The following is a 17,348-nucleotide window of genomic DNA, read 5'->3' as shown; positions in this document are numbered from 1 at the left end:
TGAGAAATCATTAAAAATGATTAGTTTTGTGTGGTGGACAAAACAAGATATTTGAGAATATCCTCATTTCGAGGTTTGGGGAAACACCGATTAACACCGTTTTCTGAAAGAAAATGAAAAGGCTAAATCAAGAGTAGCTGCCCTGTCTTGCTAATAGATTCTATGTCATGTGTCTCATCATTATAATCTCCTCCTCATGCCCACACACCCTGACAAATCTTGTAATGCAGTGTGTGCATTATGACCGTATTCAGAAAACCAAAAATGTCAGTCACACAATAGTTTTCAAGCTCATCAAGCTTTCATCATTAATGTACTAAGCATGAAGGTGGTGCCAGGATGATGGTCTGTACTAATAAAAAAACCTCAGCTGTGACCTTGAAACAACATTGAATAAACCTATGCACACACACACACACACACACATACACGTTTACGCAGCTTTTTTTTTCTTAGGCCACTACATTTGGACCATAACCGGTTAAGGTCTGTTTTATCCTTTTGGAAACCTTAGCCCTAAACTTGACGAGTACCACGAGATGATAAGACCTCATGTTACCTTTCACTCTTACCCCCACATCATTTCTTCTCACCCCAGTTGCTTGGCAACATTGCTGCTTTGATATGGTTTGGTGGTGGAGAACAGGGATTGTCAAATATAAGCCTAACGTTGCCGGAATCCGTTTAGTAGTTTACCAGTCTGAACACTGTTGTGTAACTCATATACTCTGGTGTTCATTTATTTTCTTTGGCTGTGTATACAAGTAATGATAATGGGTGTTTTTCTCATATGCAATATGAACCACAACTAAAACACAATGTTTACCTGACAAAGGTGACTATTTATACTGATTTATGTCTCTGTGCTATAGCTGCACTGATCAAAATTAAAATATTTGGAGAGCATTGCCTCCCCCCACCCTCATCCCTAGAGACTTGAGGTTGCCCGGATAGTTAAGGATCTAATCCTACACGCACCATAGGACTAATTAAATTGTGAATATACTGGGTGTACAATTGTTGTCAGTGAGAACAGTGCTTACATTTAGAAAATCATAATAGAATATCAGTTTCTGGCCACAAGGCGGTGTAGTGGCATGTGTGTGCGTGGGTTTTCTATCTGTTCTCCGGTTTCCTCCCACAGTGGTCAGAGGTTAATTGGACACTCTAAACTGACCGTAGGTGTGAGTGTTTGTTCGTCTCTGTGTGACTGGCGACCAGTCTAGAGCGCACCCCACCTTTTGCCCTGTGTCAGCTGGGTTTGGCTCCATTGGCCCCTTTGACCCTCATATGGAGGATAAAGTGGTATAAATGAATGAATATCAGTTTTCTTACATGCAGCTTGTTTATTTACTGTATTCATTCTATTGTTTCTCGGTTCTTGAGGTAAAAACCGCATGGATTTCTCTATGGAAACACCTTTATGTTCTGCAGCTAGTACACGCTACGTTTTAAATTGTCTGCTTAGGTCTGGACACCTTGTTGTTAATTTAAACAATTGAACGCAAAATAAATGTGATTTAGTAAATGTGTTTTGAGTAGCTCCTGGTCTTAGTTGAGTCGTGGGGGTTGATTTCATCTCCTTGTTGAGACTTTGCTCTGTGGTTTGTAGGGTTCATGGCTCAAGTGGTGCTTTTACCACCGTTGGGCCATGCAATCTCCTTGTTGTCAGTGCAGCTCGCATCCAATAAACAGTACAGTATTTGTAGGGGGGGTCCTTCACATTATATTTTACTGCACAGTTGTCACTAGTGTCACCAGCTGCTTTTTACCCTCAATTGAAGGGCATCCTCCATTTGTATAATTGACTAATTGCACCACTTGCCACTGTGAACAGTTTGCTGTGATTTGGAGATGAGTTGCCATTTTTTGTGATCACAGAATCGTCCTTATGCGTAATGTCTTTCACAGCAAGATCCCGGTGACTGACTGTCATCATTGGAGTTTTTTGCCAGAGATATGTGTGTTGTGTTATTGAGAATGGACGGTAAACAGTCTGATGTGTGAATTATGAATAAAATCTTAATATTTAACTTTTTTTTTAATCATTAAACACCAAGGTGGTGATGGATGAATAATGGAATTAATACAATTTCATTCTTACAGCCCCTCGCAATTGCTCTAAAAATGCTGGATCTGTTGTTAACAACAAATTCTCCTTCATCTGCGGTTTTTCACTGAGGTTTTCATTCATGATTGGGATTAGATCTTTGCACAGTTGGGGCCATTATTGCAATGCACAACTTTGCATTTCAGCAGCCACCAGTGTATGAGGCTTATGGTGTGGATATTCATCAAATACTTACGCATTTTGAAGGTTGAAACCACATAAAGGCTGCTGCTGTGAGTCATTTGTGTCTGAAGATGCTGTGATCTATTGGTGAGTTGTTCTATTAGCCTTGAAACGTCTCTCTTATTTTTTTCTCGGTGGGTCAGAGTTTAACTTTTTGTTTTTAGCTTAAGAGGTCAGAATCACATGTTCATCTGGTAGATGTACGCAGTTTTATAGCAGTTTTTGGCTATGTGTTGGGTATTAGGAGCACAAGTGACACTGTGAGACACTCATCAATGTGTTTTTGGCCAACTGTTCTAATATTCTGTTTATAAAATAATATTTAAAACTGGCGTATATTATAGGATGCAGTGTCTCATTCTGTGCTGAAATAATAAAAATGCTACTTTATGAAAAGAGTAGCTCACTTCAGAGCTTTTGAACATTATACAGTGGGTGATTTATACGACGGAAGTTGTTATACAGGTTCTGTAAAGTGAACATTATATTAAAGTGTTAGAACCTCGCAGATGAATACATGAACAGGTGTTGTTGTTGTGCCAACCATATGTTATTTTCCTTGAGAATGTGTGAGATGTTGATGCTTTTGTGTCACAAATATTTGATCGCCAGGTTAGTTCTGTCATTAAAAACTGCTTTTTCCATTTAAGGATTTTATTTATATTTATTAAGGATTTTATCGAAAGTAAAAGGGTACCTGCCATACAGAGATCTCGAGACTGTAATGCTTGCTGCACTGGCTCCCGGTTGCTTTTAGAATAGATTTTAATTTTATGGCTTGTTTTTAAAGCTCTTAATGGCTTTAATGGATCGATTGAGGTTTTTAAATCCTCATTAAAGACATACCTCTTCTCCATGGCTTTAAACCAAGTTCAAGTGGACTTCAGGCAAAATTTCAAACCTAATTTTAACTTCCTTATTTTGCACCGTGTTTATGTATTTTATTATTTATTTATTCTATTTACTCTAACTGTGGCATTGTATGGGCCATTTTTATCATCTGTATTGCTTTTAATCTGTACAGCACTTTGGTCAACCCCGGTTGTTTTAAATGTGCTCTAGAAATAAAGTTTGAGTTGAGTTGAGACAGAAAAACAGCTAAAACAATATCTTATCTAATTAAATCAAAAACCATAAACTAATTAAAATCTATTATCTGCAAATTATTATGGGACCCATTTAACATCATCCCTATTGTAATCTGTTCTAACAATTAGCTGTTACGTAAAATGAAAGCTTTTTTTTTTTTTTATCACACAGAAAATGAACATAACTCAGAAATGATCATTTTTGTACCATTAGGGAATAGAGTATTGTTGAAGCACATGTAAAGGACATACAATCAGATACAGATTCAGTCAGGCAGACTATCTCAAGCTTTTGCAAAGAACACCAGCAGTGACCTTTTATTTCTTCTTTGTTGGCAGCATATTACCTTGGACAGCTACATCCCCTGTCTGACAGATCTGTGCAAGGCATTATGGGAGGTGATGCTAAGCTACTATCGCACCATGCAGTGGCACGAAGAGCACGACAAACAAAAGAATTCCCCAGGTAAGACTGTGCCTATTTTGTCTGAAAGATCTTTGTATTTGGCAGCAATGTACACTAAAAGCATCTAAAAAGGTTTACTTCCTTGGCCCACATGCCTTTCCTTCACCAGGTTTGGTGCAAATTGGTTCTGTTCATCTTTGTTGCTGCGAACACACCTTCCTTTTCTCTCTTTTTTCCCTCTCTGGTTTTCATTTGGACTTGCTAATAAAACCCCAGCTCTGCTCCCCGTGTTCCAAGCTGAAAAAAAGTAATTCACAGTCTCAGGTGGTGAAAATGGGGTCAGTTTCCTCCACACACTCAGAAGTGCCACTCTTCCCTGGCAATTTGTTTTCAATACGCCGTCGGATTATCAGCTGTAAAGCTCACCTTGGTTCCCGAAAAGAGTCGAGAGTATTGTGCGTCAGTGCAGCGGACGGTGTAATGATACGAATGCTGAAGAGGCACACACTTTACACCATTTACTGTCTGTCAATGTACAGGTCAATGAAAGTGTCGGTAGCATCATGATAATCCCTTTTGATTTAACTGTTTAAAACATCGCTCTGTGTTGCCGCATAGTTGCATGTTGCTGTGTTTACAGTTGCATCACCAAGGACTTAACACTGATAATGTGTTGTTTTCAAAACATACAAAGCCTTTGTATGTTTTAAATGTTTACATTTAAATGGGGTTTACAGTCAATTTTAATTACTTGCATATAAATGATATGTACACAATATTGAGTTGACATTGTGGGATTAGTATGACCCGGTCGTACGGTTCGGGGGATAAATGTATGCAGAGACAATCAAGCATGAATGATGCATTTTTTTTGTCATGCGTGACTTTGAGTTTGAGCTCTTTTTTTCATGGTAATAGAAACAGGGCTTTCCACTCCGGCTGCGCCAGTTAATAATGACTTGATTGACAGAAATAGACAACAAAACGATTGAAGTGAAATTAGGGCTCTTTTCATTTATAAAAAAAAAAAAGCAAATGGCACTAAATTGTAACAAATATTAAGTGAAAAAATTGCACCATGGATGGAGTCAACATCAAGCTGATACAGGTTAAGAAATGATTATCTAGTGTGTAAAGGTCTTTACTCTCCCACGGGAGTCCGACTGCTCTCTAGTTACAGTCCATTAGATCAACAAGCAAAGTCGTGTGTGTGTGTGTGTGTGTGTGTGTGTGTGTGTGTGTGTGTGTGTGTGTGTGTGTGTGTGTGTGTGTGTGTGTGTGTGTGTGTGTGTGTGTGTGTGTGTGTGTGTGTGTGTGTGTGTGTGTGTGTGTGTGTGTGTGTGTGTGTGTGTGTGTGTGTGTGTGTGTGTGTGTGTGTGTGTGTGTGTGTGTGTGTGTGTGTGTGTGGCTGCTTCTAATTCTCCTTCTACCACATGTTAAAAGCTCACCCTCAGGAATCTCTGCAGTCAGGACAATACATACAGTCTGGTTTGGCGGCAAGTTCCATATGTAGTCGTGTTCCTTACCCGTGCGAGGAAAAACAAGCCACACTGGAGTTTTGACCTCATCACTGCTTTGATCATTTGTCTTGTTGCCATTGCCAGTTATACGTTTGCCCACAAATGGAGGACTGTCATATTAGCCTTTGCCGTCCTACAGCATTTTGACAGATGGCTAATTTTCATGTCCCGCACTGTACTGAATTCATTAGGTGAATGGATGAGGCTTCAAGGAGGTCCACTGAATGTTTGGCAACTGTATCCTCCTTGCAAGGGAAAGGACACACACCACATTTCCCTTCATGAGGTCCATCTATTATCTCACTATTTGATTGGCTGTCACCTCTGTGTAAAGGTGTCCCCGACCCTGGCTTTCACCTTTCTCTCTTTATTCTAATGTGCCTGTGTGTGTGTGTGTGTGTGTACTTGTATTTGTCAGCTCTTTACGACCATTTCTGGTATAAACACTGACCTTGTCAGGACCAGTAGTCTTCATGGAGACCAAAACCTGGTCCTAATGAGGCAGAAACACATTTCTGAGGAACAGGTTAAGGTTAGGATAGATAGATGGATGGATGGATGGATGGATGGATGGATGGATGGATAGATAGATAGATAGATAGATAGATAGATAGATAGATAGATAGATAGATAGATAGATAGATAGATAGATAGATAGATAGATAGATAGATAGATAGATAGATAGATAGATAGATAGATAGATAGATAGATAGATAGATAGATAGATACTGAGTAAAAACAGTAAAATAGGAAACACGGTCACAGTCAAAATCATGTGCTGTGTGATGGCTGTTTGATTTTGTTCGGGGTAGATATTGCAGAGGAATTAAAGGACTTTTTGTAAATGTTTTTACGGGCCAGTGGGACTTTAGAGCATCTGTCTGATAACTGAAGTAACTGAAAGGAGCGATGGAGGGGGGGAGATGGGTCCTCTGTGATCACGGTGGCTTTCCCAGATCACAGAGGGATGTCCAAATGAATGGAAATCAATGCAGTGTCCTACGAAGAATAGCTGAGCAAACCTGTGTGTATGTGTTTGGGGGTTCTAATCACATTAGTGATGAGCTTTGTCTCATTTGTCGATGAGTATTTCTGCAATGACTGTGACCTCCATCTCACACTGTCCTCACGGTCACACCCACTTGAGATCACTTCCATCTGTGACACACACACACACAGGTTTGTGCAGAGCAAAGAGAACACCTTGTTGAATTCAGGGCTGTGACCACATGATGTATTGAACTGGTCAGTCTTGTGTCTTGTGTAACATCTCGGTAATTAATCGGGCCACTTGATGAAAAGGAAAACGCCGTTTCAGGAGGTGAAACGGGCCAGGGTTGCATCCCTGCCTGCCAAAGTGGATTTGCCCCTGAAGCACATGCCCTGTCATGTTGAATCAACACTGATGGCTGTCAGGCGCAGGGGTCGCTCCGTGTGTGTGTGTGTGTGTGTGACAGAGAGAGAGAGAGAGCGAGAGAACACTTGGTGAGCGTGAATAACCGTGACCAGTTTGTGTATCAGTAACATGTTCATACAGAGTAAGAGGCATGAACCAGGCGGAATTATATTGGAATGTATGGAGGCTGTCTGCTCCACTATGATAAAGAAAAGCACTCGGGTTGAGAATTGGCCTTCACTCTTCATTAATGTTCCATACAATAAACTAAACTAGGGGTATGCTATGTGAAATTACCTTTTCTTTTCTTTTAGTACATTTTTTTTTTATTTAAGATAGATCCATTTCATTATATGCATACCTCTATTCTGCTAAATCAGCATAACATCTCAATCTTGTTTTGAACATGCGCGTACACCATGTGCATACGCAAACTGAATTTATTCACAAGGTGAAAACGAAGATATACTATCCTGTATAGTGACCAAACATTTGACCAAAATCAAGCGTAATATACATATACAGAGCTTCAGGGTATCACCAGCTTTAATGTGTGTCATATTCTGTAATCATTTACATTTGGATTGGAATGATGTGACTGAAAGTTGGTCTCAAACCAGGCTTAATAGACCTTTTTCATAGCATTTTTCGACATGAAGTAGTAGGACAAATACAGGTTTTCCCACTAATTTTAATTAAGGTTTTACTTTAGTCTTAAGAGAGAGGGTTGTGCTATTGTTCAAGTTGGTCTTTCACTGTAACCAGTAGAAGCTTTTGTCCTTTCTAAAGAAATTGTTATTTTAAAACTGCATACATGTTCTATTATTATAATAACATACAGTACATATATGCTAGATGTGTTCCAATGAAGGGATTGAGAATCAAAGGGCCACTTCACCCAGAAATGATACCGTTTTTTTTTTTTTTTTACTAATTTCTACAGATAAAATGTGTTATATGATCATCAGACAGTGGATCTGAGATAAATCTCTCATTCCCACAACAACAGAGGACGTTGGGATTAAATATCCAGAATAAAATTGACAAAAAGTCAATTTTATTCATCAGTCACTTCTTTCAATGAAAATAAAAGCCCTGCACTGCTCTATACTGTCGAGATTCTGTCGACTTTTACGAGTAAAAAGATGTGAAAAATATTCAATAAATAAATAGTTAATATAATAAAATGATTTATATAGTATAAAAAAATTAAAACAAAACTGTTCAAATGAAACAAACAAACACAGCAGCATAGCCGTCACCTCATACTCCTACACCTTATCTAAGTATATATATGAGAAACTATGGCGACTTACAGGTAGTATAAAAACATGAAGTCCCTCCATTCTGAGATACTGTACAAATACGGTGTCGTAACTTGGCAGACCCTGTGGATGAGCAGCTGCTTTCTAAGTAATAAAAAGAGCTCATTGTAAGGCAGCGAGAATCACGGCCGTTCTTAAGTGATAAAAAGTGAATGACAACATAATGATACATATTGTATTCAGCTTCTTTCCATAGATCCCCTCAAATCCTACACACTAGACCCTCAAGTGGTGCAGTGCCACAGGCCGGCGTGACCTTACTTTACCGCCCTGTATAACCAGTCAGTGTCGTGATTTTCTCGTACATTTTGTGGGAAGAGCAGAACATACTTTGTCTCATTTACAGTGATGAATGTAATGCCAGGCTAATACAGTGTGAGAGCAGTCCCGCTGCTTCCATTTAGATCAGGTCGTTACAATATTCATAAACCACATGTTTCGTTCCGACTTTGGTCTTGTTAACTTTTACAGATTTATGCTAAGTCATGCACAGGCTGCTGGGTTATGAGTCATCGTCTAAAAATCAGTGGGGAGCTAAGGCCCCTGTAGGTGTTAGTCGTGTGAGTCATCGGGAACTCTGTTACCCACAATGCAACCTAAGGTCGAACACTGGTTACCACCTACAGGCTCGCAAAGGTTGGCTTTTCCTTTCGTTTGTCTCCCTCCCTCTCGTGACACTTTTTTAATCACCGTTATTAAGGCCTTTTAAGAAGCTGGGGTGGTGTTTACACTCTCACCATGTCGGCGGTGACGGACGGCATGCACTCTCTTTGTATCGAGGGATTTTAAATCACTGGAGCACAGGCTAGTCATGAATGTGTTGGGAAATTCAAATCATGAATGCATTTTTATATTATTTAAATGTATTTAAATCTGACTGTGGAGCAAAGATACGAAAAGTTTTAGCTGCGACAGAAGTTAATGCACACTTTCCAACGATGTTCTTATCGCCACTGTCCACTGCAAATCAAAGCCCAGTAGATTTGGGAAGAGTTCATTTAACCTTTTAAGCTAAAATAATCAGTTATTCAGTCTGTTCTGGTCCCTCACCAATCTCAGGGCTTTAATTTCACAACCTCTGCACCTGTGCTCATCAAATAATGTTATGTCGTGACGTCTTGATCTCTACTAAACCATCTCTGCGTTTGTCTTTTAGTGACTGACACTTTTTGCCTATTAATGACTCAAATTACACGCACCATGATAGCAGGTATCATGTTGAAAATGATCTGTTTCATCATTAAAATTCCCCACACATGTTTTGATCATACAGTGACCCAGCAGTGTTTTCATTCAAATCAGGATTAGTAAGCTGAATAAAAAAAAAAAAAAGAAAACGTAAACAGTTTAACCATCAAGGAAAAGCATGAAGTGCACCATTGCAATCAGTGTGTGTGAGAGGAAAAGATGAGCAAGTGCTCCAAAAAGACTGCATTTTTCATCTCAAGATCTCAAGTATGTGAAGTTAATTTAGTTTCTTTTGTGGCTTGATGCACTCCCAATATATACATATGAACAAGGTTTTTAGTATAATTGGTTTACTGTTGGATATAGCGAGCAGAGCTGGGCAAGAACCCAGAAACACACAAAAAAGAAATACAATACATATTGTAACGTGATTTTCTTAATAAGTAAGTAATATATATATATATATATATATATATATATATATATATATATATATATATCACATCTTTTTTTTTACGCTATACCTCATACCTCTAACGTCTGTATTTTTTTTCTTCAATTGCTTTCATAAAGTGTGTGTTTGGAGTTAAACGCTTGAATTAGCATTCATCAGGCGTCTTTGTGAAACAATCTACGGCATGACAAGACCCATTGGTCCAGTCTACTGCAACTTGACATCAATTCCTTTGGAGGATTTTTCTCTCCTTTGGTGTATTGGGCCTTTTGTAAGAATCTATAGTAAGGCTGAGTAGATCCTTTGTGCAGTTAATTGTATGCTTCAACAAATGTCCAGTGGGTAAAGTGCTAGTATGCTTGTAGACTGATAAAAAGGGGTAATGGAGTAGGAAAGCCTTGCAAGGTTTACACAGGGCTATCCAGTCCTGTGTAAACCTTGCAAGACTTTTTCCTATTTTTTCCTTTTAGAGGTAATCCCTTACCGAGATGTTGATGATTAGTTGCTGAGGGATCAAAATAATATGCCTCTAGTTTAGAATTGGACTTCAACAGTTGATAAATAATCATCTGTAGACAATGGAAATGATCTGTTTAATTCTACGCTCCACCAGGAGGGAGACAGTTTGGTTCAGATTTGGATGTTGTTGTGCTTGTAGCAGCTAATTTAGCCGCAGCCTGCTAGTGTCAAACAGCACAGACTGGGATACAGAGGTCTGTAAGGCTCACTCCTTTCTTACTCCACACCAGGATCTTAAATGTTTACACAGATAGTCTTCAGACCCACTTCTGCCTCGGGTGACATTGCTCTGCACAGCTCCCTCTAGAGCCATGAATGGTTTTGTATCACACTTCCTGTAGTCCTCCTCAAGACCCACGAACAGACTTAAAGTCGGATGTTTAAAATGTTCTCAGTATTTCTTGTATCTTTAGTTGTATCTTCCTGTGGTGCTTGTTTTGATGGTGTTTTTCCTTTTTATTGTTCCCGTCTTTAACACTCTGCCCTCACAACATCTAACATTTGAAGCCTCTCCTCAGCAGTTCCTGCTCTGCTTTTCTCGCTGACATCCTGTGATCATATTTATATGATTAGAGAGACACTGTGTGGGTGTAATATTCATGTGTGTACTTTTTTTTTTAATGATATACTTCTTGTCCCAGTGTGTCATTATGAAAACTCCCCCACTGCCACAGAATGGCACGACATATTTATCCTGCGCTGACAAATGCCTCTCGCAGCAGGTCGGGGGGGTGCAGCGGGGCTGTTTTGAAGAAAGCCTGGAAACGTTTTAAAGTCCAGCAGAGTTACTAATAATATGTTTGCATTGGGACAGCTTTAGGTTGAATGGCCATTTCACAGCTACAGCTAAGTATATAGTTAGTGTATAGTTAACAAAGGGCAGGGTAATCTTGAACACACATACACGTCTTCTGTTGGTTTTCCCTCTTACACTGATGATTTACATCTGAAGTCTTGGAAGTCCCTGTATCTTGAATGTCTTTCTCATCAATACTCTGTAGCCCCTCCAGCAACTGCAGTTTATGGAGATGGATTTAACATGTCATTTGGTTTTCCTGTAAAGATGTGGCCTTATTAAAATCTTCCTTAGAGACATATACTGATTATTTCTTTTTGGCTTGTTTGCCATTAGAGGTATTGAAATGAGTGTCCTGGATGTTATCCATTAACCACCGAGTTGGTTATTAGGAAGCTGCAAGGAACCCATGATTGAGGTCCGAATGTCTGGAAGCAGGTTTTCAATAAATCGTGTCTGAGACAGGAGAGTGGCCATTTTGTGAAACAAACATACCTATCATTTTTTAAAAAGGACACAAAATTAAATGGCCTGTTTTTTTTCCCCCTGACATTTTCAGTCCAGTAAATTTCAGCAGGATCTTGAACACAAACAAACAAAAACATTTTGGCATTGTCTGTGATATGTAAAGAGTAGTAAAGAAGACACACAAACCATAAAAACAAACGGGTAATCCGTGACCATGAATTTATTTGTATTCCCAGCACATTAAACGCATTAAATGTTGACAATCACCTGTTTGTTGACTTGCAGGCTTTGACGTTTCTGGCTTTCCTAGAAATCCATTTTAAGCCGGGCTAGGTGTTTGAGATTGATTGAAGCAATTTTCAACTAAAGGAAGTATTGCAGCTGCTATGACACTATAGCCTCTGCAATATGTGCACCTCATGCAACTCAATCAAAAAGGGGGACACACAAATAAAAGGATTGTGAGCTGGTGATAGAGGAGGAACCGTGTTCACTAAAGATGTTGGTTTCATTCTCTGTCAGGACCCCAACACTGCTTTGAACAGCAATTTCTTGGTTCTTGGTCAGGTTTCCGATTGCAATCTGAACATTGATTTTGACTTAGCTGCAATTCAAGCTTGGTCAAACCCTTATTTCCCTGTTTATATTACTCACTCTGTAGGTCTACTCTACACTTGTGTCCATTCTTTTGTCCACTAAAGTGCTACATAACGATGCATAAATGACAGTGTTAAGCAGTCGGTGTCCTCTACATCTGTCTGTTGTGTGAATCTTTTTTAGATGATGCAGCAGCAGCAGCAGATTCTGATGAGTTGGTTGTGGACCGCAGTTACGTGAAGAAGAAATTGGAGCATGGACTGACGCGGATCTGGCAGGTGTGTATGGAAGAGTCAGCTCTCCGTCTGTCTCTCTTAACTGTTTTCATGATCTGAATGTATGTTGCCGTCTTTATTTTCTTCCGTAATTTACCCTGTTTACCACATTTCTCTCTTCAGGATGTCCAGTTGAAAGTGAAGGCCTACATCTTGGGGACGGACATGTCCAACTTCAAATATGATGATTTTATAGTGGTGCTGGATGTCATCAGCAGGTATACACATGCCTTCTTTCTCTTTTGCTTTCTCTCTGCGTACAATACTAGTTTTTTCCTCAGTCACTTGCTCATGAACTGACTTATTTTATTCAAACAGTTGCACACAATCGCATGCATTCCCACTCTTTCCTTGCACTGTTGCTATATTAACTGGTCATAGCAGTGTCCTACTCTAAACTCTTGTGTAGACTGGTGTTAAAGCTGTATGTTACTCACCTCAGTGGTGCTCCATGTGGATGTTGTAACTAACTACAACTCAGCAGTGACACATGTCAAGTCTGCGATATATTAAATATCAGGTGCTTTTGTGTTCTGTCGTCCTGTAGAAAGCAGGAGAACTGAGTAAAATGTAGACCCCAAATGAAGTTGTTAAGGATTAAATTGTCACTGTTCGACGACTGCGTCTAAGGGCTGAGTCATACCTACCTTGTTCTGCATCCGTGGAGAGCAACTTTGGTTCAGTTCCTCACGTAACCTCAGGCAAGTTTCCATGGTTACCGTCTTCTTCAAGGCCCCGTTGTCTCTTTTGACCAAAAGCACGCCATCATGTACAAGTGTACAGTAGCATGAGAGGTCGGCATCGACGGTCCACACAAAATATCACTGGAGGTGGTGCATGGATTCGTCTGAAGTGTCCGTGTGGACCAACCCTGAAATGGCTAAATGACTTAATTTACATCACACGGACCTCTGCGGGCACACAGACGCGGAAAGTATGACCCGGCCTTAAGTACTTTGAAAACAGACGGAATTAATTAGATGCTCCCACAGCTACAGGACTCAAAGCAACAAACAAAAAGATCTTGCAGAATTTTTTATTTTTTTTGTTATTATTATTTAAAGATTTCCCTAATGAAGGTCTAGCCACCAAACTGTTGCAGCAATAATTAGTCTGATGCAAGTTGGACAGTGGACAAACCTACCAGTAGGGGGTGTAAGAAAATACTGCATGTGTCGCTGTGCAATAGTCTTGACAATGGTTTTGAGTTGTATTTAAGACTCTTGGCTGCTCATGTTACAAATAACAAATGGGTGTCTCTCTTATTCACATAAAAAATTTCAAATTGCTGTGGAAAGAAAACCCCAATACATGACAGCTGAATCTTACACCTGGGTGTTTGTTTTTATAGTGTATTAGTTGTTTATATATACCTTTGTATCTTCTTTCGTTACCATTGTCGCTGCCAACATTTTTTCCCTCGCACCTTCTCTTTCAGGTTGATGCAGGTGGGCGAGGAGTTCTGTGGCAGCAAGTCTGAGGTCCTGCAGGAGTCGATCAAACGCCAGAGTGTCAACTACTTTAAAAACTATCACAGGTGAGACGTTTCGGCTGCGTGTCGTCGATCGCGCGACAACAGAAAGGCATTCCTTTGTGTTCACTGAGCTGATCGTATGAATTATGTGTGGGAAAATTAGACACACACAGGGCATTGATCTGACATGTGCAGCCTCCCTGAGAGAAAGTTGCGAGATGATTGAGAGTGGAACAGATTTTTGAACAGCAGGCTGTCATTGCCTGACAGAAACTTTTACACATAATCACGACCACCGCCTGTCTCCAATGTGTGCTATTCTGAGCGTAGCCCTCTTTAGAAAAGATGTGTAATTACATGATAACACTTACTGGGCTGGAATCACATTTAAATCTTGATTACTTACCCCCTACCTGCCAACCGCATGAATATGTATGCTTTCACACAAGACAGAGCCGCATCATCAGAGGTGATTTGCATTGATCATTGATTGTGAATACCTGTCCGGAATCATTGATTAGATGCTTGAATATCTGGAAGCTAATATCCGGAAGCTAATATGCGTCATTAATATGATACAAAAATGGCAAAAGGAGCAAGACACGAGAGGCATGAGATGGAGGTGGTGTCACTGTGACATTGTAAACAGAGCTGGGGAAAAAAAAGGGCAAGGAGTGAAGAAGGCGGCACACCCTCCACTCACACTCACACGTATCTGCAATGCTGGCCAGGAGGCTCCCTGTGTGCATCATTTTCACATTAGGTTTGATTCATTTTCCAGCCGGGTGTCATTTTCAGAGAGATTACCCATCAGTGAACTTTGACTCGCTGATGCCTGCGTTTGTCTGTCAGCTGCGGGCAGAAGCACTCTCAGTCATCAGGCCAGTTGTGTTGTTTGCCTGCGGGTGCAAAGTACAGAATGACAGGGCTTGTCGGGGCTGAGACATGATAAACAGCTTTACCCACTGGTAATTTCTTGTGTTAGCCTAACTCATTTTCTCTGAGTGATGTTTTGTTTTGATGTCCTTTAATTATCAGTACGGTATTATTACTATTGGAGGAACATAGCTGTAGGGAAGTATGGCCGCTGATTAAAGAATGAGCTTACTTGAATAAAGTTAATTTAATATGCTGCAGTATGTTTTTGCAATCTCCTTGTCCTGCTCCACATTCTTTTACGGGGGGCACACTTCAAACAAGTTGAGGAAAGGTGACAAGTGGCGCTGCGGTGTTTTGAAGTCAACACAGCTCTGACATTTCACTCAGAAATACCCGAGAGTGACCTACCACACAAACACAACCGCACATGCAGTGTATCGGCCTTTTTACTGGGCATCAGTGACCTTTGCTGGCTGTGTTTATGTCTGAAAGCTTGGTCTGAACGGGAGGTTTGCAAGCGTTTATAAAATGGCACAAGGTGAATATTTTTTGTTGAATATTTGTGTTTTTTCCCTGTGAATTTCCTCCACTCCTCAGGGCACGTCTGGAAGAACTGAGGATGTTTCTGGAAAATGAGACGTGGGAACTTTGTCCTGTCAAGTCTAATTTTAACATCGCCCAGCTCCATGTGAGTAAGAATCATATCACTGAAGCGGCAAAGTGAAGCATGCTTGTGCTCATTTATTCCACATTCTCTGCCACCTCACACCCACACCACAGGGTTCTGCTTAATCTGTGTGTGAGTGTGTGTGTGTGAACCTTGACCTCATCCAGACCAGTAGTCCTTATGGGGAGCAAAACCTGGTCCTAATGAGGCAGAACCTCTGTTTAAGTTTAAGGCTCAGCTGGGAATTGTGGTTAGGTTAAGGTTAGGGTTCGGCATCAGCTGGTTGTGGTTTATGGTAGTGATAAGTGATTGTTTAAGCTGTCCAGATGAGAGCAATGCATTATATAACAAGCTTTAAAGATAAAACATATAATGTGTGTTGCAGGAATTTGTTTTGGCAACATTAAAAAAACAAAAAAATCGCACACCTCATAGTCCAAGGAGGAATTATGTACAACTATGACCAAAGATGACATAGGTGTGTGACATATTTGTAACACAACCAACATTTTCTGCTGCTTTTATATACACAAGTGTCAGGAAGATGAATGGAGTTTCTTCAAACAATTTCCTCATTTTCCAACCCCTTGTTTTCCCCCCTTCGTATCTGCCTTGCGTGGTTACACTGCAACAAATACACATGCAAATGAATATTAGAATAAATGGCATGGAAATGTTGCTTGTCTGCATTATATTATGGTAACCGGTGTACTGCATACTGTATATCATGTGCATTTTTGGCTATTTTGGTCTTGTGAACACAACATCTGAGGGACAGAACTTTTTTTTTTTTAATTTGACATACACCATACAAAAGTTATGGTTGAGTCTCAAACTGATTACATTTTTGTTAATAATTTACTTACAATTAAATGCAAATCCTTTCTCTGTCTCCTGTCTTGTCTATCTCATCTTCACCAAACACAAACCTACATCTCTTGTCCTTCAAAGTGTCTTTCTGTCCCATCTTCTCCAATCCAGGAGTTCAAGTTCATGGGCCAGTGTCGCTCTCCGTCCATGTCCCCGAACAGACAGGCCATGTTGTCGAACTCCCCGGCCCAGGAGGAGCTGTGTCTGTTCCAACAGTTCCTTCAGGAGGGAAACCCGTTTGAGATGCACATTGAGCAGAAAGAGGAGGAGACAGAGGACGTGCTGGCGTCTAACGGAGTACGTGGCGAAGAGAAGACAGGGGCTTCCAGTTGGGGCTTGTGTAATCAGTTTTACAGGAACTTGTAATCAAATTTGGTCGTTAAGCAGTTAACAGTGAGGCCAGCAGTGCAGAACTCGACTTGTTAGCATCTCAAGTGCATGGCCAATGCACCAATACTCTCTGGATTGGTATTTTAGTGCATTACAGGCAGTAGTATTAGCATTGAGCACTCTGCTACTGGAAATCTTTTTATTGTTTTTAGTAGCATATTTTACAGTCTGCGCTTTGGGTTAAATTTAAGATAGGCAGCACTTTGCCTTGAGAGAAAAAAAAGAAACGTTTCAAACTTTCCCCCTTTGGCACGAGACCTAATTGACAGAGAAGAGTGGTATGCTCTGCGTAGCTGCATCATCGATGTCCAGCTCTGCTTGACGTTGTCTTCTTACTTTTTCAGCCACACGAACAGTGCACAGGACTGGAGCGTAGCATAGTGTCGGAAATACAGTTGTAAGTCAGTCATCCTCGAGGAAAGTCTGCATCCAGAATGATGCACCAACACCTTTAGACTCGCACCCCTTTTTTTTTTTATGTACGTATTTCCTCTCGCTCTCAACATCAAAACCAATATTGCACCGGCCAACTTATGTGGCTTTCTAAGGCCTCATCTTGGCTTAATCTTAAGCTTCTAATCCTTTCTATATGACTGTTGTGTTGGCTGAGCTCGCCTTTAAGGACAAGGAAAACATTTTCTTATTTGAGGGCTTTACCTTAACTCTTTTTTTTCTTTTTCTTGAAGAGGTAAATTAATTTTCTGCAATTCGGTGTTTCATAGTCGGCAAACTATCTGGGCTG

General features: G+C 40.3%; 1 protein-coding gene across 2 annotated transcripts in view; it reads left to right on the top strand.

Annotated features, from left to right (window-relative positions):
• Nucleotides 1-17,348, top strand: part of vps50 (VPS50 EARP/GARPII complex subunit) — a 96,267-nt gene that overhangs the window by 41,009 nt on the left and 37,910 nt on the right. For both annotated transcript variants that reach the window (XM_058619343.1, XM_058619341.1), the window contains exons 13-18: nt 3,721-3,847; nt 12,235-12,329; nt 12,450-12,544; nt 13,765-13,863; nt 15,277-15,367; nt 16,328-16,513. In XM_058619343.1, coding sequence (XP_058475326.1) covers nt 3,721-3,847; nt 12,235-12,329; nt 12,450-12,544; nt 13,765-13,863; nt 15,277-15,367; nt 16,328-16,513 — 693 coding nt within the window. The remainder of the gene's footprint in view (nt 1-3,720; nt 3,848-12,234; nt 12,330-12,449; nt 12,545-13,764; nt 13,864-15,276; nt 15,368-16,327; nt 16,514-17,348) is intronic.

Source organism: Solea solea, chromosome 20, assembly GCF_958295425.1.
Source record: "Solea solea chromosome 20, fSolSol10.1, whole genome shotgun sequence".
Taxonomy (NCBI): domain Eukaryota; kingdom Metazoa; phylum Chordata; class Actinopteri; order Pleuronectiformes; family Soleidae; genus Solea; species Solea solea.
This window is presented reverse-complemented; position numbering and strand designations above follow the sequence as displayed.